At 36.0% G+C, this 20,504-nt stretch overlaps 1 protein-coding gene across 3 annotated transcripts; it reads right to left on the reverse strand.

Annotated features, from left to right (window-relative positions):
- Positions 1 to 3,305: 3,305 nt before the first annotated feature.
- On the reverse strand, positions 3,306 to 20,504 carry LOC127425272 (stAR-related lipid transfer protein 3). Of its 3 annotated transcripts, XM_051671023.1 has the most exons (16): positions 20,453 to 20,497; positions 19,981 to 20,156; positions 19,088 to 19,335; positions 17,540 to 17,617; positions 15,939 to 16,016; positions 15,336 to 15,389; positions 14,426 to 14,543; positions 13,846 to 13,947; positions 13,664 to 13,719; positions 11,159 to 11,251; positions 11,012 to 11,074; positions 7,837 to 7,932; positions 7,198 to 7,277; positions 5,797 to 5,901; positions 5,617 to 5,710; positions 3,306 to 5,452 (listed from the first exon to the last, which is right to left on the reverse strand). In XM_051671023.1, the coding sequence occupies exons 3-16, from the start codon at positions 19,307 to 19,309 to the stop codon at positions 5,345 to 5,347; spliced, it is 1,347 nt and encodes a 448-aa protein (XP_051526983.1). In that variant the 5' UTR covers positions 19,310 to 19,335; positions 19,981 to 20,156; positions 20,453 to 20,497; the 3' UTR covers positions 3,306 to 5,344. The 3 variants fall into 3 exon arrangements, with proteins under 3 accessions (XP_051526983.1, XP_051526984.1, XP_051526985.1); XM_051671024.1 differs by lacking the exon at positions 19,981 to 20,156 and having other exon boundaries at positions 20,453 to 20,504; XM_051671025.1 differs by lacking the exon at positions 19,981 to 20,156 and having other exon boundaries at positions 20,395 to 20,481.

Here is a 20,504-nt window from a genome sequence, read left to right on the forward strand (position 1 = left end):
AAAAAAAAAAAAAAAAAAAAAAAATCCTTACAAGCTGTTTATTTGACACACCTGATTAAAGGTCTCTTTTCCTCCACATCATCATCCTCACAACAGCAGCAATAGCAGAATCGCACACAGAAATTCCTGAACGCAGCCCCCATCATCAAAAACAACTACAGGATTGAACAACAAAGGTAACAAAGATCTTGCAGAACAGGTGTGAAGAGTCACGTTCAACAGGTGAGAGTTAGGGTGCACATTCTCCACTCCAAATAAATATTGGTAAAATTACTGATGAAGACAAACACAAGTCCAATTGTTTGTTTTCTTGCCTCTGTTAAAATGGTCATGCTCATTTTTATTCTTCAAGGTTAACTCTGTCTTTTAGAGCAGCATTTGTCATCTAATTTCCCAAAGAAAATCATGTAATATATTGATCTGTTGTAACTTACCCTTGAAACAGGCAGCAAAATTCTAAATCCATCAGTTTGAGACTAAACACAGAACTCTTACAGGTGCATCTCAATAAATTAGAATGTCGTGGAAAAGTTCATTTATTTCAGTAATTCAACTCAAATTGTGAAACTCGTGTATTAAATAAATTCAATGCACACAGACTGAAGTAGTTTAAGTCTTTGGTTCTTTTAATTGTGATGATTTTGGCTCACATTTAACAAAAACCCACCAATTCACTATCTCAACAAATTAGAATATGGTGACATGCCAATGAGCTTATCAACTCAAAACACCTGCAAAGGTTTCCTGAGCCTTCAAAATGGTCTCTCAGTTTGGTTCACTAGACTACACAATCATGGGGAAGACTGCTGATCTGACAGTTGTCCAGAAGACAATCATTGACACCCTTCACAAGGAGGGTAAGCCACAAACATTCATTGCCAAAGAAGCTGGCTGTTCACAGAGTGCTGTATCCAAGCATGTTAACAGAAAGTTGAGTGGAAGGAAAAAGTGTGGAAGAAAAAGATGCACAACCAACCGAGAGAACCGCAGCCTTATGAGGATTGTCAAGCAAAATCGATTCAAGAATTTGGGTGAACTTCTCAAGGAATGGACTGAGGCTGGGGTCAAGGCATCAAGAGCCACCACACACAGACATGTCAAGGAATTTGGCTACAGTTGTCGTATTCCTCATGTTAAGCCACTCCTGAACCACAGACAACGTCAGAGGCGTCTTACCTGGGCTAAAGTCCTCTTTTCAGATGAGAGCAAGTTTTGTATTTCATTTGGAAACCAAGGTCCTAGAGTCTGGAGGAAGGGTGGAGAAGCTCATAGCCCAAGTTGCTTGAAGTCCAGTGTTAAGTTTCCACAGTCTGTGATGATTTGGGGTGCAATGTCATCTGCTGGTGTTGGTCCATTGTGTTTTTTGAAAACCAAAGTCACTGCACCCGTTTACCAAGACATTTTGGAGCACTTCATGCTTTCTTCTGCTGACCAGCTTTTTAAAGATGCTGATTTCATTTTCCAGCAGGATTTGGCACCTGCCCACACTGCCAAAAGCACCAAAAGTTGGTTAAATGACCATGGTGTTGGTGTGCTTGACTGGCCAGCAAACTCACCAGACCTGAACCCCATAGAGAATCTATGGGGTATTGTCAAGAGGAAAATGAGAAACAAGAGACCAAAAAATGCAGATGAGCTGAAGGCCACTGTCAAAGAAACCTGGGCTTCCATACCACCTCAGCAGTGCCACAAACTGATCACCTCCATGCCACGCTGAATTGAGGCAGTAATTAAAGCAAAAGGAGCCCCTACCAAGTATTGAGTACATATACAGTAAATGAACATACTTTCCAGAAGGCCAACAATTCACTAAAAATGTTTTTTTTATTGGTCTTATGATGTATTCTAATTTGTTGAGACAGTGAATTGGTGGGTTTTTGTTAAATGTGAGCCAAAATCATCACAATTAAAAGAACCAAAGACTTAAACTACTTCAGTCTGTGTGCATTGAATTTATTTAATACACAAGTTTCACAATTTGAGTTGAATTACTGAAATAAATGAACTTTTCCACGACATTCTAATTTATTGAGATGCACCTGTATTTCATAGTGGAGCATCTTTTTGGGCCCAGAGAGCAACTAAAACATCTCTCTCTCTTTCGGTCTGAACTGAATAGCATCACAGTTTAGTCATGAGGACGGTGCAGTCTAACCTGAGGCTATTACAGTGCTCTAAATAAAGCAACATATCCCATCCTTTCAAAACAGAAATGTGCTTTTACTCTTTGTGAACAAAATAAATAAAATAAAATATAAAACAAAGCTATGCACATTTATCTTGGGGTAACAGTCCACCTAAGTTTTAATAACTATGTTTGATTTGTGTTTCCAACACTTCATTATTTACAGTGGAAATGATGCAACAGGACTGCGTGTCCAATTTGTTGTCTTAAAAGTTTAGTGCAAGTACAAATACATAACACAGATTTATTTTACATGTCATTATTGAAACATTTGCTTTGGCTACTACCAATATAATCAATTTAAAACACCAAATGTCACAATTGAGATGCATATAATGACCAAATCCAAATGTATCAGCTTGGATTATTATGTAGACATGGATTATAAAATTGTGGACAAATCCAAAATACAAGAAGATCCAACTGAATACATCACCAATGTTCCAAGGAGCATGAAAAATAACAGGGTAATTATGTTGGCTTGACAAACTTCCCTAAACTGAAACTAAATTTCCTAACACTAACTCCTCGAGCTTTCAAGCTACATTCACCAAATTTGGCACAGACCTTCAGACTGTTCTGACTTAGCATGCTAAGTCTTTTCTAACTGACTGGACTTACAGTTTTCCCGAACCGGGCGATCAAATATCCCCAAAATCCCATAGACTTGCATTGATGGAATGTTCAAATGGGCCAACGGAATACTCGTTAATTCAAATTTTCAAAAATGTACATTTAAATGTAAACAAACACACACAAGGCCTTTAATCTACTGTATCTATCTTTTTTTTTTTTAACTTTCAGAAATGAAAGTTGAAAGAATGACTGAAATAGAGACAGTGTTTAACAGTGTAAAGGCTATGTATTTTCACATGGTGTCCGGCACACAACTTACTCTGCTTTAGGCCATTAACTTAAGAGACAAAAATGTCCTTGTGATTATGTCAGAGGACATTTCAGAGTAAAAGTACAAAACAAGATTAGCCATAATATGCTTTCCTTTTCATTTGTCAAAGTGTTTTATTGTTAACATCAATACATATGTGATTTTCACACACACACACACACACACACACACACACACAAAAAAAAAACTCTAGAAGGTAACAGGTAACAAACATCCTGTATAAATTGTTTGTTAGTTTTATTATGTTGAATTATCATTTAAAAACAGTATTGTGATTTTTTTTAATTACATGACAAAAGTATATACATTACCTTCCTGTAAATCAGTATAAAAATAACACATTCGTACAGAACCCGAACTGATAGTAAATTCAAGTGAACTTCATAAGGCTATGCAAAAAGAAATGAGCAAATGTGGTTATAGTCATAAAGGTGTACAAAAACATCTAGATAAGGAAAACTAAATGAATAATTCTGAACCTGTGAATTCAGTGTAACAAAGGCACATTAAAACAAATCATCAGGGATGCAATACAAAATACTATTTAAAAAAAATGGCATGAGCGACAAAATTATTCACTACATTACGGATAAATCGACCTATATATTTGTAATGTGTTCTTCCTGTAAGAGAAGGCAAATACCCTGTAATATCAGAGTGCTTTTTTCTCTCTATTAAACAGTGGCAAACAGGATTTTTTTTTTAAATCTCTTCAAGGCTATTGGAAGGACACATTCACATTATATTAGTGAATAAAAGTACTAATCATCAGCTTTATATTGGTTTCCTGTTTCATTTTACGACTATAGACTGTTATTTCCTCTAACAATATGTGGGTATGTGGCAAATGTGTGAGTGTACAACTAATAAAATATTGACAGTAATGCTCTTTAGCAATATTTTATTAGTTGTACACTCACACATTTGCCAGAAAGAGGAGAAATATCATCAAATAATACAAACTTTTAACAAGGGCCTGTTTCTTATAGTTTGAGCTGCACTGCACCTTTTTTTCAGAAAAAAATAAAACCAGCACAGACGTTTGTTTCTAAGGTTTTCTTATTGCAGCACATTTGTTTATGCAGATATTCTGAACAACAGTGTCAACAACAAATATTTCAGACATAATGATTAAAGACATTTCTTCATAATCATACTCTTAACTGTAAGCATTAGTGGGTCTCACAAAAACATGCCCAGGTCATATTTCACTGCAGCAAAAAAAAAAAAAAAAAAAAAAAAAAAAAAAAAGTATAAGTATATATACATGCAGCATATTGTTAGGATCATTAAAAATGTTTGCATTGTGACATTATTTTCAATGCAATTAAGCACATTTATCCCCAAAAGTCAAATCACTGTAATGCATCATGTTTTAATACTTTACAATGAAAATAATATAATATGTTTTCGCATTATAATAGTGAGAATGAGATCTTTCTTTTGCATTACGGTAATGAGAACTGTCATATAAAATGTACTTAAATTGCCATGAAAATGATGTCACAATGCAACATATCTTAACAGTTCTTAAATAAGCTTCATCTTTAAGCAATAGGCATAATCGTTTTCCTTCTTATGATTTTGAGGTGAAATATGACCCGGACATGTTCTTGACAGGTTTCGTAAGATTCACCCGATTAGACTTAGATCAGTGTTTTGATAACCTTCACAGGAAAGGTGCTGCCATGTACATACATTACATATAAATTATAATAAACTAATACAGCATCAATGTTTTGGCAACAAGAGCTCATTACAAACCATTACAAGAACTAAAAAACAATCATTATTAATAGTATTAATATGTGTGCACATTTGATTAAGGCTGAAGTAAAAACAGAAAGAAAAATCGCAGCATGATTGGCTCGGAATTTCATTTAGAAACTTTGCCACGACAGAAACAGTGGTTTTAGGCACAACTGATTAATATAGCTATTTCTTAAGACCTTTTACATACCACAAACTGCACAAGTGAAGCTCTCCAACAACTTCCTGTAGATGCCGGGTCTCAAACCAATGCCCTCTCGTCATGTAGAGTTTGACAGTATGCTCTGAAATCATGTCCATGTGCTGCAATATTACAGAGATTCGACACAACGTGCTTCCGTACAAAGTTCAGCCAAATGTTTTGTAGATGCCCGTAACAACCTCCAAATAGCATTGTATCTGCTCATAGCAACTGTAGTTTACAGAACAATGAACTATGGCACAGTGATGTGTCATTTTGAAGTTGGATAAAATGTCTAAGATCACCGGTAGGAGACGTGGACTTCATTTATGCGCTGCCTGAGATGAGACATGAACTCAAACATGGTGGCCGCCAGTGATTGGTGGATGAGATAACGGGGGAGGCGACCCTGTAAGAAGAACAAGGTAGATTTAATAAACTAGATTTTTTTTTAACGTGAAAAAGTGAATGGTGCTTGTCTGTACATAATTTACTGCCACAATGCTAGGTTTTTTTTTTTTTTTACTATAAACTAACTTCATTGTATGAAATGGCAGCACAAGCAGTTCTTACCTTGAGGTCTGTATTAAGCACCCAGATGAAGGTACAAACTGAAGGATTACTGCTGGATTTTAACACAACAAATCCACCAGGACCATTCTCCCCTCTGAGAGAGAAAGAGAGACCAAGTAAGCCTTTATTGTGATTGCATTGTGATTGGCTGAGGATTCAAAAGGTTTCAGTCAAGCAGACCTGACGTAGCGACTGTGAGGTGGTTTGCAGCCGTGACTGGTCGCCATTCCTGCAGAGATGTAGCAGTCTCGCCTGCGCTCCACCCGACGAACATTCACAAAGTCCCTGAAGATCAAGATGGAGAAAGAGACACTTTGAAATTTGAACTACTTAATAACCGCTAGAAATCATAATAGGACTACTTATACATAATTACTTACTTACTGTATATATCACTTTTTACATATTTACAATGACATATATAGCACTTTATTAGGAATACCTGTACAACTACTTATTCATGCAATTATCTAATCAGCCAATCGTGTGGCAGCAGTGCAATGTATAAAGTCATGCAGATACGGGTCAGGAGCTTCAGTTAATGTTCACAGCCTCTACAATTTAATCAGAATGGTGCCAAAAACAAAAAACATCCAGTGAGCGGCAGTTCTGCGGACGGAAACACCTTGTTGATGAGAGAGGTCAACGGAGAATATCTATACTGGTTCGAGCTGACAGAAAGGCTATGGTAACTCAGATAACCACTCTGTACATTTGTAGCCAGCAGAATAGCATCGCAGAATGCACAACATGACGGACCTTGAGGCGGATGGGCTACAACAGCAGAAGACCACGTCTTAACCATAGTGTTCCTAATAAAGTGCTAAGTGAGTGTATATTGTAACATTTTTATTGTTTACATGCATAATTTGTACAATTTACAAGTATTTACACTGGTTTGTAGAACACATGCTAAACCAGTACTGTCTCTTTAAGAATAGTGGCAGTTCAGCGAGCGTCAGAAGTGTTCTGGTTGAGCACATTAATGCTATGTGTGATCAGAATTTAAAATGTATTTTTTTTTTTTTTTTTTTTAAACTGTTTTTGATCAACAACTGACATTAAAGAATAGAAAGGATATTAAACAAAACATTATTCAATGTCAGATGGGTTGGGAGGATCTCATCTTCGGACACAGTACACGAAACAAATCAAACCAAACTTTCAACACAGTGTGAAAGGATGTCGGTGCTGAACTTCTTCGCCACTATACTACTCAATCACAGGTAAGTGAAAACTGAAAATGTACCAACCAGTGGCTAATTATGCAACATTTTTAGTCACACAGCACGGAATTTGGTCACATCTGAAAGTGATTTACTCGCATTGTACAGGGTTGCCGCATAGAGTAAAAAGATTGACCTTGGGATTTAAAAATCTATACAAATAAAGATTGTGATGCATAGGAAATTCTATATTTTTACTTAGCCCTATGAAAAGCGCTATACAATACAACTGAGTTACTGATAAACAATATAAGTCAGATTTTGAGGATTTGCTCTAAGTTTCAAAACATTCTGTCATCTCATAACCTGTTAATTGACCACCACTTTTGGCAATGAAAAACAAGTGTGTCCGCACCTGGGAGATACGACACCTCCAGCTGCTCCAGCAGACACATCATATGACACCAGCGTGTTATCATCCACTCTCTGCAAAATCTGTAGAGTGGGAAACAGGGAGAGCTTTACTTGTAAAGGAAAGACATTCAGACCTGGCAAAGTGCATGTACAAAACAGCTTGTTCTCTTTATTTTCATAGATATCAAATCCATTCTACACAAACATTTGTTTATTTCTCCATAAGATTTTTGATGAGCATCAAATCTATTGATTAGACTACACATCACTTGCTTCCATGATCTCACACTGTGTGTGTTGTTGCGTACAGCCATCAGCTGATCTCAACAGAAAGGGTGAAAAGCAACGCAAGACATACTCCGCACTCAAAAGATGTTAGTCAGTGAAACCACATATGAACGCACTCAAAGTGTTCCCTACTGTCGCAAATGGTGACTAGATTTTAAATTATTGCCGCAATTATATATTTTTGGTCGCAGTCTGGAGCTCATGTGGTAGCAACTTTTGATCACTTTAAAAAGCCAGTCAAACGTTCTTTTCCGCTTCTTGGCCCAAACAAGTTGCAAGGTGGACAAGAATTTTCCCCAGTAGTCAAAGGTGACTGTTTTGTCAAATGCGAGACTACTGCCTATGAATGTACCTGACAGACAGACACTGTCCTGTTCCACTGTACCATCTTCTCTGGCTGCAGAATGACCTCCTGATACACCAGCTCTGCTGTACACTGCAAGAGTGCCTACATACACAAATATCCCCAAAACACATATTACAAAATATTAAATACACACTTCATTGAATAAAAAGATAAAAGAAATACAATGTTTGTTTTAAAATGCATTTACTTTTTTATCATAAATTATGATGGCTTAACAAACATGAAACCAAAACTTCTAACACTTACTCCACTCCTAGAGCTTTCAAGCTACATCCAACAACCCTGGTACAGACTAGGGCTGGTTATTGATACAGATTCCCCGATTCGAATTTGATACATAAGCTCTCGATTCGATTCAATATCGATTCATATGGGTATATTTCAGTAATGATGTCCCTTTTGCTTACATTTGAAAGAAATTTTCTATGAAACAAATCTATGTATTCAATAAATAAATATATGATTTTGCAAAAATTATATTTTGTTAAATCTTTCTTGTTTAATTGCATAAATGTACTATTTACAAGTATTTACATTGATTTGTTGAACACTTGCAAAAAAACTGGTACTGTCTCTTTAAGAAATCCAGCATTTCTGTAAAGATCATCTGTAAATGAGCGCATGTAACAAGAGAGACTCGGATGACTTTATCTCATCAATGCTATGCATGATAAGAATTACATTTTTATTTTTTTGCTGTTTTTTTTTTATCAGAACTGACTGTAGAGAACAGAAAGGTCATTAAAAGAGACATTATTCAATGACAAATGGGTTGTGTGGATCTCGTCTTTGGACACACAGAACGATTTAAACCAAATTTTACTCTCAACATGCAGTGAAAGGATCTTGCTGCTGAATAATCCACCTTTATACTACACAATCACTGGTAAGTGAAATCTAAAAATTTACCAGCCAGTTGCCAAATACTGAATATTCACTGGCAGCCAAAAGTTTGGAATAATGTACAGATTTTGCTCTTATGGAAAGAAATTGGTACTTTTATTCACCAAAGTGGCATTCAACTGATAAAAATGTATAGTCAGGACATTAATAATGTGAAAAATTACTATTACAAATTGGAAAAAAAAAATTTCATAACTTCTTAAAATACTTTTTAATCAAATAATCCTCCACATGCAGCAATGACAGCTTTGCAGATCCTTGGCATTCTAGCTGTCAGTTTGTTCAGATACTCAGGTGACATTTCACCCCACACTTCCTGTAGCACTTGTCATAGATGTGGCTGTCTTGTCGGGCACTTCTCACGCACCTTACAGTCTAGCTGATCCCACAAAAGCTCAATGGGGTTAAGATCCATAACACTCTTTTCCAATTATCTGTTGTCCAATGTCTGTGTTTCTTTGTCCACTCTAACCTTTTCTTTTTGTTTTTCTGTTTCAAAAGTGGCTTTTTCTTTGCAATTCTTCCCATAAGGCCTGCACCCCTGAATCTTCTCTTCACTGTTGTACATGAAACTGGTGTTGAGCGGGTAGAATTCAATGAAGCTGTCAGCTGAGGACATGTGAGGTGTCTATTTCTCAAACTAGAGACTCTGATGTACTTATCCTCTTGTTTAGTTGTACATCTGGCCTTCCACATCTCTTTCTGTCCTTGTTAGAGCCAGTTGTGCTTTGTCTTTGAAGACTGTAGTGTACACCTTTGTATGAAATCTTCAGTTTTTTGGCCATTTCAAGCATTGTATAGCCTTCATTCCTCAAAACAATGATTGACTGACGAGTTTCTAAAGAAAGCTGTTTCTTTTTTGCCATTTTTGACCTAATATTGACCTTAAGACATGCCAGTCTATTGCATACTGTGGCAACTCAAACACAAAGACAATGTTAAGCTTCATTTAACGAACCAGATAGCTGTCAACTGTGTTTGATATAATGGCAAGTGATTTTCTAGTACCAAATTAGCAATTTAGCATGATTCCTCAAGTATAAAGTGGCTGCTGGAAATGGGGCCTGTCTAGATTTGATCAAAAATGACTTTGTTCAAATAGTGATGGTGCTGTTTTTTACATCAGTAATGTCCTGACTATACTTTGTGATCAGTTGAATGCCACTTTGGTGAATTAAACTAATAATTTCCTTTCGAAACAGCAAAATCTGTACATCATTCAAAACTTTTGGCCGCCAGTGTACATTATAATTTGCATAGCACAAATTTGTTTTGCGAGTGATTTCCTATCATTGTAGTAAAATGTACTTAAAATTTGATAAAAATCTAAATTTTTACCTATCCTTAGTACAGACCTTCAGACTGTTCTGGAATAGCGTGCTATGTCTTTTCTGAACCGATTGGACATATGGTTTTCGCACAGGAAACGATAAAAAAACGAAGAAAATCCCATAGACTTACATTGACAGAATGTTCAAACAGGACAAAGGAATGTTTGTGAATTCAAATTCCAAATGTAAACAAACCCATAAAAGGCCTTTAATCTGCTTTAAGTTGACCTACCTACCAATCTATCTGACAGTTTATCTGACGTGACAGTTTGCTAGATATAACCATCAAACAGTGTCTGTAACCATCAAACTTCTACTTTTAAAACTGGTTTAAAATAACTCTGAATTGGGGGCCTGGGTAGCTCAGTGGTAAAATACACTGGCTACCACCCCTGAAGTTCACTAGCTCGCTAGTTCGAATCCCAGGGTGTGCTGAGTGACTCCAGCCAGGTTTCCTAAGCAACCAAATTGGCCCGGTTGCTAGGGAGGGTAGAGTCACATGAGGTAAACACCTCATGGTCGCTATAATGTGGTTCGTTCTTGGTGGGGCGCATGGTGAGTTGAGTGTGGATGCCGAGGTGGATGGCGTGAAGCCTCCACACGTGCTATGTTTCTGTGGCAACGCGCTCCACAAGCCACGTGATACGATGCACGGGTTGATGGTCTCAGACGTGGAGGCAACTGGGATTCGTCCTCCGCCACCCGGACTGAGGCAAATCACTATGCGACCACGAGGACTTAAAAGCACATTGGGAATTGGGCATTCCAAATTGGGAGAAAAAGGGGAAAAATCCAAAAAAATAAATAAATAAAATAAATAAAATAGAAAAAAATAACTCTGAATTTAAGGTGGAATCTAGTTGTCAGTTGGACGAAATAAACAGTGTTATTACAAATAACAGACCCATAAAGCAAAGGTAACATACCTTTAAAATAAATGTCTTTCCATGGAACGGGATTTCCAGTGTATATACTGCATCCCCAACATCCTATGAATATAAAACCTCATATTACAACAAATGCAGTGCAATAAACAAAAAACAAACAGATACTGTACACATGAATGTGCATACACTACTCTTCTCCAACTTCCAGTTCTCTTCTTGTGTCAATATCTGTTCAACCACTGCCATCGCCTCCCGTCCCTGTCTTACAAACTCTTTTTCCTATTAAAGGACAATTGATCAGTTATAACACTATAAAACAGTGAAATGCATATCAATTCAATTCAATTTAAAACGTGACAGCACTGTGCATCAGATCTTATGACTATTGGCTTCGAACAGACTGATGCATACTGCACACAAATATTGCCTGGCTAAAATTTGACAGGTTCAATCTGATTGGCTGGCTTCTACGTGACTTTAGGGAAAATATTTTATTTTGTCAGGAAGCAAAGTCATGTTTAAAAGGTACCAGGTTGCTCAATATTTCCGGGTTCAATACAAGTTAAGCTCAAATCAACAACATTTGTGGCATAAAATCGAGGTTACTTCAAGGCACTTACAATGGAAGTAAATGGGGCCAGTTGTTCGAGGGTTTAAAGGCAGAAATGTGAAGCTTAAAATAAAAGCACTAACATGAATTCTTCTGTTAAAACGTGTATTATTTGAGCTGTTGTTTAAATCAGAATTTTTACTCTGTCGTTTTAGGGTTTGTTGACATTAAATTCGCACGGTAGACCAGTGCTACGGTAGTATTGCGATACTAAAGCTTCAAAATACTGGCAGTGCCACAGTATTTTTTTTTAAAGGTTAGTATCATTAATACGGTAGTACCATAAGTTATGTTGTATGTGCAGTAGTAGTAAATATTATTTAAATCAAACCTATGTCTGCAATAGCATTAAAAATGCAGTCTTTTCAAGTGGCGTCCTCTTCACGCAGTGCCTTTTAAGAGCGCAAAATGCTGTTTAGAATTTGCCCATTATATGGTATTGTTTTTTTTTTTTTTTAATGAGTGGTTTTCCGATGCTTCAAACACACACGTCTGAATCCCAACATGTTAATTTGGCGGTCATGTCTCCTAATGGATAATATGGATTTAAGTAAAACTTTGGAGTGTGAGATGCTTTTTTTAAAAAACACAATTCACGTAGCGAAATTTGGAATCATTTTGGGTTTTGCCTGATGAGTCCGGGAAAACCCATCTGCTGTGAATGCCTTCAGAGATTTCAAGCAAAAAGGAGGAAACACCAGCAACCTTATTAAGCACCTTCGGACACATCCCACTGCCTCTGCAGAATACACATGGGTTAGTGCCACTTCATTTAACCTAAATGTTTTATCTTAACATTTATAGATTCACCGTTTCTCTGAAAAATCGAACGTTGCACTTGTTTATTTATTTTTTCAGTTACAAACGCATGGTGGCGGTAACTTCGCACTTATGATCAGATTGGTTTCATCACATCCCTGAGCAGTGCGATCAAACCGGTGTGTGTGTAATCTGCATTCGCGCTGTTGTTTACCAAGAGACCAGGGCTGAAGCGGTTATAATAATGAAACAGCTGCTCAAACGTTACAATATCTTTATTTATATGTTACCAACATTCAAATAATCACAGAAATAATGGAATAAAAGTTTAAAGACATTGCTGTTTGAACTGGCTGTTTTGATGCGGTGAAGAATTATTATTATTATTATTTTATTTTTTTTACATCAAACTTAGAATGTATTAGGTAACAAGTTAGTCTATTTGAGCCTTCTCCCTGTTCATCCATCAATTGTTTTTACCACTTCTGCAGCAACAAGTGCAATTTCAAAGAACCACCTTTGCTATGACAAACTGTGTTAAGAATTAACACACTATAGTGTGGTATTGTGATACTACTTGGTAGCGTGATACTTTAGCTGGTATAGTATTGTAAGATTTGATTATGGTACCATGACAACCCTAGTTGACATTACATCATCATGGCAACAAAGTTGTAAAATTGGCAATAACTTTACACAGAAAAGGTTAGTAATGATTTTATCGCACTAATATCATGTTAATAAGCATATTGTTTATGTGTTGTGGCTAAACTTTTGAAACAGCGATTGTTTTAACATTTACGGATTGACCCAACTGACTTCCATTTCAAGTGCATCACTGGAACCCAGATCTTTGCTTTTTTTAAACAAAAGGAGGGGCAAGTCAAAAATAATTTTTGTGGTAATCAATATTATGCCACAAATGCTGTCGATTCAGCTTAACTTGTGTTGAACCCGGAATATTCCTTTAAGAGCTAGTTGCTGGATTAGTGACATCGAATCTTTGAAAAGATATTGAAAGTTTTGTTGTTATCTTCTGTGAACTAACTGGTACTTATCAATTTTGGATGGAGGGAAATTCTAACCACAAAGTCTACACACGTTTTCTGTACAAACTTGGGCATTTTACATTTCGGTCAGATGGTCTCTTGGTGAGGATAAGCTGCAATATGCACCAGACTTTATGCCAATAGTCAAAAGTCTGGCTATGCAAGACTAGAGGAAGAATCATCGTAAACAATATAAGATTGTAGATATTGATGGAAAACAAAAAGAAGGCCGTCTCCCCTCATGATGATTAAAAAGAGAGAAAATATCAATACTTGTTCTGTTACTGCTCTCCTGCCCATACCCTCTTCATCAAGGTCTTCTTCAGAACCTGCAACACAAACACATGCAAATGTTAAATTGTGCTTCGTGAATAGAATGGACAGAGATACTTAGAGAAAAAAAAGTTAATTCTGCCACATAATGATTTCAATAGAGCATACTAGAGTGCCATTACCTGCCAGTGACTCTGGTGGAGAGTAAAACTGGCCATCAGACACAGCTCTGGGGCATATCATGGGTGCCCGCTCACATGCTGCATTAACTGCTGCCAGATACACTAAAAGAGAGGAGGAAGTGACATATTGTACATGAATGTAGTGCTCTAACTACAAGGACTTCCCCAAACTTCATTAGCACCAGAACAAAACAGAAGTGTGTTAATGTGACTTTTCACCTGATCATAACACTTATAGTGTATGTCATGAAAATCAGAAATAAAAAAAGAACTATGTAGACACACTATAACCACAATAACACAAAGCTCTCTCTCCAGTCCAACCAGACCATTAACTGAAAGAAAGTTCACAACCATGAGAATGTTAATATATATAAGCGGCCATGTTTAGATACAGTATCAACACTAATTCAGTATTCAGCCAGCCAGAGAGGTGTTATGGACAGCCAACTGACTTATATGCATATTACATATACGTATTAAAGGAACAGTAGCAGCAAAAAAGCTTGTTTAATTCTAAAGTTTTATATCAGCTGTATACATAACCCAGTTGATGCCCAACTTCCTGTTTCCTCCTCACCTCTCTCATCCTCTGCTTCCTGTGTGAGGACTTTGAAATCCAGGAACCAGGTTTCCAACCACGCCACCACAAACGAGGTGATGGGAAGAACATAGCCAAATGCATTCTGATTAAACAACTGAGAAAAAAATCCCAATAAAATCCCAAAGGTTATTTCTATTATCACAGCAGTATAAATGTACATGGTTCATTTAAAGGGATAGTTCGTCCAAAAATTAAAATTCTCTCATCATTTACTCACCCTCATGCCAGCCTAGATGTGTATGACTTTTTCTCTTCTGCTGAACACAACCAAAGATTTTTGTATGAATCTCTCAAATCTGTAGGTCCTCACAATGCAAGTGAATGGTGGCCAGATCTTTGAAGCGCCAAAAACCACATAAAAGCAGCATAAAAGTAATCCATACAACCCCAGTGGTTTAATCCATGTCTTCAGAAGAGATATGATAGGTGTGATTGAGAAACAGATCAATATTTAAGTCATTTTGTCCTATAAATTCTACTCCCTGCCCAGTAGATAGCGATATTCATAAAGAATGCATTAAATATTGATTTGTTTTTCACCCACACCTATCATATCGCTTCTGAAGATATAGATTTAACCATTGGAGTCATGTGGATTACTTTTATGCTGCCTTTAAATTATTTTTGGAGCTTCAAAGTTCTGGCCACCATTCGCTTGCATTGTAAGGACCAGCAGAGCTAAAATATTCTTCTAAAAAACTTTGTGTTCACCAGAAGAAAGAAAGCCATACACATCTGGCGTGGCATGAGGGTGAGTAAATGATGCAAGAATTTTCATTTTTGGGTGAACTATCCCTTTAAGGAACTATGCAACTTGATTTTTTTAATCTATAGATTTTAGAAGCATTCAAACGGACAGGTTTGAGAGGCAAAAAAGGTCTCTTACATCTGACAAGATGACTTTTGCAATGAGAAAGGCGGTGGTCACCAGAGTTGTGATCTAATTGGGGAAAAAGGACAAAAAGACAATAAGGAAAAGGTACAATGATAATATTTAAGCTGCGTTTAACAGTCAAATATTATTCACACTATAAATGGGCGAATCTTACAAAAACATGCCCAGGTCATATTTCACCCCAAAATCAAAGGACAAAAACAAAAAAATTATACTGGTAACACTTTACAATAAGGTTCTATTTGTTAATTTAGTTCATGTATAAGGTGTCATGAATTAATAATAAACAATATTTTATTGCAGCAATTATTAATCTTGGTTAATGTTAATTTATAAAAATACAATTGTTCATTGTTAGTTCATGTTATTTCATAATGCATAACTAATGTTAACATGTACAACTTTTCATTTTTAAAATGTATTCCCATTACAGCATTTTTATTAAAAATCTGCATTACATTAAAAGGCAGTACAGCAAATCATTACATTATAAATTCTGATTCTTTATAATGTTAATGAGCATAAATAGATTGACAGTGGAAATCAAGTTTTGTAAGTGTTTTGCATGTATTGTTAGGGATTGGTCTCTCTTACCGCAATAACCCACCAGTGTCTCAGTCGAAATGCGGCATAACCAAGCTGCAAACACAGAAACCTGAACACAGCTAAAACCTGAGGGAGCAGAGAAAAACAGATATTTTGCTGAATAAAATGCAATGATAAAACTGGGGTTTTAACAATGAATGTGAAATAAAAAAACAACATAAATATCACAGAGTTTTGACCGGCTTTTATAATGACAATAACTACAATAAAAGCATGCAGGTGCTCATTATATACAGTACGATTTGTCTATCCAATAATCACATACAGTAATCAGGTCAAATCTCACTTGTACAAGGAATGCCCAAGGGAAAATACATTTTTTCTAAGTGCAATCCATTGATGTCACACGCTAGGCCGGGAAACAGTAACAAGAAGGAAACTGTGTGAATCTTCCTTATATCATGTTCTCAAAAGATCAAAAAACAGATAGATAAAAAAAAAGACAAACTCCACCTTAAATAAAGTCGAAAACTCATTAACATTTTTGTTTACACAGTTGATTTATGAGGGTATTGGTCTGAACATACTAAAAGAAGTCCATGTTTACAGATTAAACATTTTGTTTGATAACTAAACTGGTACACTTGAAAATTTTTTATACAAGAATTCACTTTATGAGCAAATTTCAGGAATTACTATTATAGCAAGATATAAAACCTGTATATCTTGTATATAAAACCAGACTGGTAGGGGTTCAGGTGGGTGTTTTCCAAGCAACCATCCACCCAATGGCAATGGAGCAAAGAGCATTTCTTTTTATTATAAGGCAGTTTACATATACTGTACATGTTAAGACTCAAAAGACTGATGTTATGGCTGTTTTGGTTACATGAGTGAGTTCTCCATTTAAAGCCATTACAAAGGCATACTCTCTTTTATCATGCCTTAAAAGGATAGTTCACCCAAAAATAAAAATTCTCTCATCATTTACTCACTCTCATGCCAGCCCAGATGTGTATTACTTTTTTCTTCTGCAGAACACAAACAAAGCTTTTTAGAAGAACATCTCAGCTCTGTAGGTCCTTACAATGCAAGTGAATGGTGACCAAAATTATGAAGCTCCAAAAAGCACATAAAGGCAGCATTAAAGTAATCCACACGACTCCAGTGGTTAAATCCATGCCTTCAGAAGCAATATAATAAGTGTGGGTGAGAAACAGATCAATATTTAAGTCCTTTTTTACTATAAATCTGCCACTTTTACCTTCACATTCTTCTTTTGTTTTTGGCGATTCGCATTCTGTGCATATCGCCACCTACTGGGCAGGGAGGAGAATAGTAAAATAATGACTTAAATATTGATCTGTTTCTCACCCACACTATCATATCGCTTCTGAAAATATGGATTTAACCACTGGAGTCGTACAGATTACTTTAATGCTGCATTTATGTGCTTTTAGAGCTTCAAAGTTTTGGTCACCATTCGCTTGTATTGTAAGGACCTTCAGAGCGGAAATATTCTTCTAATAATCTTCGTTTGTTATCAGCAGAAGAAAGAAAGTCATACACATCTGGGATCACATGAGAATTTTCAATTTGGGTGAACTATCCCTTTAATAATGAACAACATATTTGACTATGATACTTACAAAGATATCAAAGAAAGATGACTTGAAGTTATAGTTAACGACCTCTTTTTCAAGACTAGTCCATATACTCGTATTGATCTAAGAGAAAGACAGACAGAAAGACTGATTACATATATTATTAACCTTCTGTTTGTTTTTCTAACCACATCTCCCTACAAAGTCCAACTGAAAATCTTTTATATTTAACACATTTAAAGTAACACAAGTTTGCTGTTTAAATTTACCAGTCCACTTGGAACATACATTTTAGAACATACATAGAAAAAAAAACCATTTAACTAAAAATGAAGTCAAAATTACAGTACCCGTCAGAGGTTTGGACACACCTACTCATTCTCTTTTATTACTATTTTCCACATTTTAGAATAATAGTAAAGTCATTAAAACTATGAAGTATGTAGTGACCACAAAAAGCTTTTTAGCTTCACTATCGGGTTCAACTTATCCACTGAAAAAAATGTAATAAAGATTTTAGTTTTGCAAATGGAAATGTAGGCACAACATACACCAATTTCAAGCATTTAAAAGGAATAGTTCACCCAAAAATGAAAATTCTCTCATCATTTACTCACCCTCATGCCAACCCAGATGTGTATGACTTTCTTTCTTCTGCAGAACACAAACAAAGATATTTAGAAGAATTTTTCAGCTCTGTAGGTCCATAAAATGCAAGTGAATGGTGACCAGACCTTTCAAGCTCCAAAAATCACATAAAAACAGCATAAAAGTAATCCATAAAACTCAGTGGTTATATCCATGTCTTCAGAACTGATATGATAGGTGTGGGTGACAAACAGATCAATATTTAAGTCCTTTTTTTACTATCAATCTCCACTCTCTTTTTCTGAAAGTGAGAGTTGAGATTTATGGTAAAAAAAAAAAAAGATTTAAATATTGATCTGTTTCTCACCCAAAGAGATTGCATCGCTTTAGAAGAGATATATTAAACCACTGGAGTTGTATTGATTACTTTTATGCAGTCTTATGAGATTTGTGGCATTTCTAAGTTCTGACCACCATTCACCTGCATTGTATGGACCTACAGAGTTGAAATATTCTTCTAAAAATCTTTGTTTGTGTTAATCTTGGATGGCCTGAGGGTGAGTAAATGAAATGAAATTGAGTGAACTATCCCTTTACACATTAGATCAAAAGATTTCGAAGATAATAAGAAACAATTTCAGTCAAGTGTGTCAAAACGTTTGACTGCTTGTGTACATCCACCCACAATTGCTATTTATGAAGTTAATATGCAAATCACTGGGGAACTTGCGTTTGCATTTGTATTATAGCTCTATTTTCAACAGAAGAAGTGAAACAGGCACGTACAATCATCTACAAACTAATACAAATATCTCCCCAAATGAAGATGGACAAATAATAAAAAAAGAGGAGGTCAACATTGCACAACAAAGCAAAACCGATTCACGCAACATCTTTCAATTTCTAAAAAAATCTTTTCTCATTTTCTATATGCTGTTAGTGTGATTATAGCTCATATTTATACTGGGCAAAAAGATAATATTGAAATACAAGATAAAAACATACATTTAATTCAATGATCCAAAGCAAAGTGATGAAGAGGAGATCGAACGTAACAAAGAGGCAGAATGTTCGGCGTACATCAGAGAAGGCTTTCCTCTCTCCTGGGGGTAACGGGCGGTAATACGGGGAGGGCAGGGACAGAGACGCTTGGGAATACGACGCATTCAGAGAGGCAATGGCAGGAAGACTTCCGCCCAGCTCGCTGTAGTCCACGCCACTCGGCATACCTACATACAGTGGGAGCACACCACCTGAGAGATGAAAGAAATCAGTGATCACACAATCAGTAAAATGTGCATGCTTTGTTGCAGCTTTATCTGGTCCTAATGCTGCAAGATACCGTCATTATTTACAAGTTGATTGGAGAATGATCAAAGAAACAGGCTGGTGACTATAATCTGATCAAGTAGCCTTTAACCACTTTTAGTACTTGTCAAAAAGTATGCATATACTTGTTTACTAAACACACAAATTAGAAAACATGTTTAAACATTTGGATTGTAATAAGCATTACTGTTGCTAACTGTGCTGATTTAAATATGTAATGATATGATTTATGAAAGTCTTAGTAGCATCTGTTAGAATCAGATGATAATTATAAACAAACCATTGCATGCCATTGTTTTCCAAAAATAGGCCTATGTCATATAGTTAAATTATAACTATATTTTAGCATTTCACATGATCATATTTGCGGTAGGGCCAGTGAAAAGTTGGCACGGCCAATTCTTATTGTTGAGCCCTGGCTGGAAAACATATACTCTCATTTAAAGACATTTAACAACACATCTTTAAATCTATCCTATATAATGTCTCTGCCATATGAAATTCCTATTATGAAAACAACTGGTGATAAATAAAGGTGATAATATCAAAGACATTTAAACTTTCAGTACTATGGTTTCAGGTTAGATTGGACTCCCTTTCCAGTTTGTCCAAAGAATGATTAGATAAATAAAGTCATATGAAATAAATCAGCCACAGAACAAATAATGGGGAAGCTTTTGCTTTGGGTTGTTATTCAGTTGTTGATTCTGCAGTCAACATGTATCCAGTTCCGTTGCATGTGACACTGAGACAAATAAAAAAAAAAGCTTTAAAACCAGCTTCTCGTAAAAAACCGTAAAAATGCAGCATACAAACAATTACTTGATAGTCAAACAGACTGATTAATATTCATGAGGATATTCACACTTATTTGTCCAGTTCACGCAGATAGCAGAACAATAACAAACTTATACCACTTCAAAATAAAGTTAAACAGTTAGTTGACAGATAAGACGAGTTGTTTACAAGTCGTCGATACTCACAAAGAGCCGCTTTTAATCAAACATCGCCGAAGAGAGTCAAAGTGAATACGAAACTCACCAGAATCAGCGCATCATTCTCACTATCAGCACACTTCCGTGATGATCAGTCC

This window comes from Myxocyprinus asiaticus, chromosome 34, assembly GCF_019703515.2.
Source record: "Myxocyprinus asiaticus isolate MX2 ecotype Aquarium Trade chromosome 34, UBuf_Myxa_2, whole genome shotgun sequence".
NCBI classification, from domain to species: Eukaryota; Metazoa; Chordata; class Actinopteri; order Cypriniformes; family Catostomidae; genus Myxocyprinus; species Myxocyprinus asiaticus.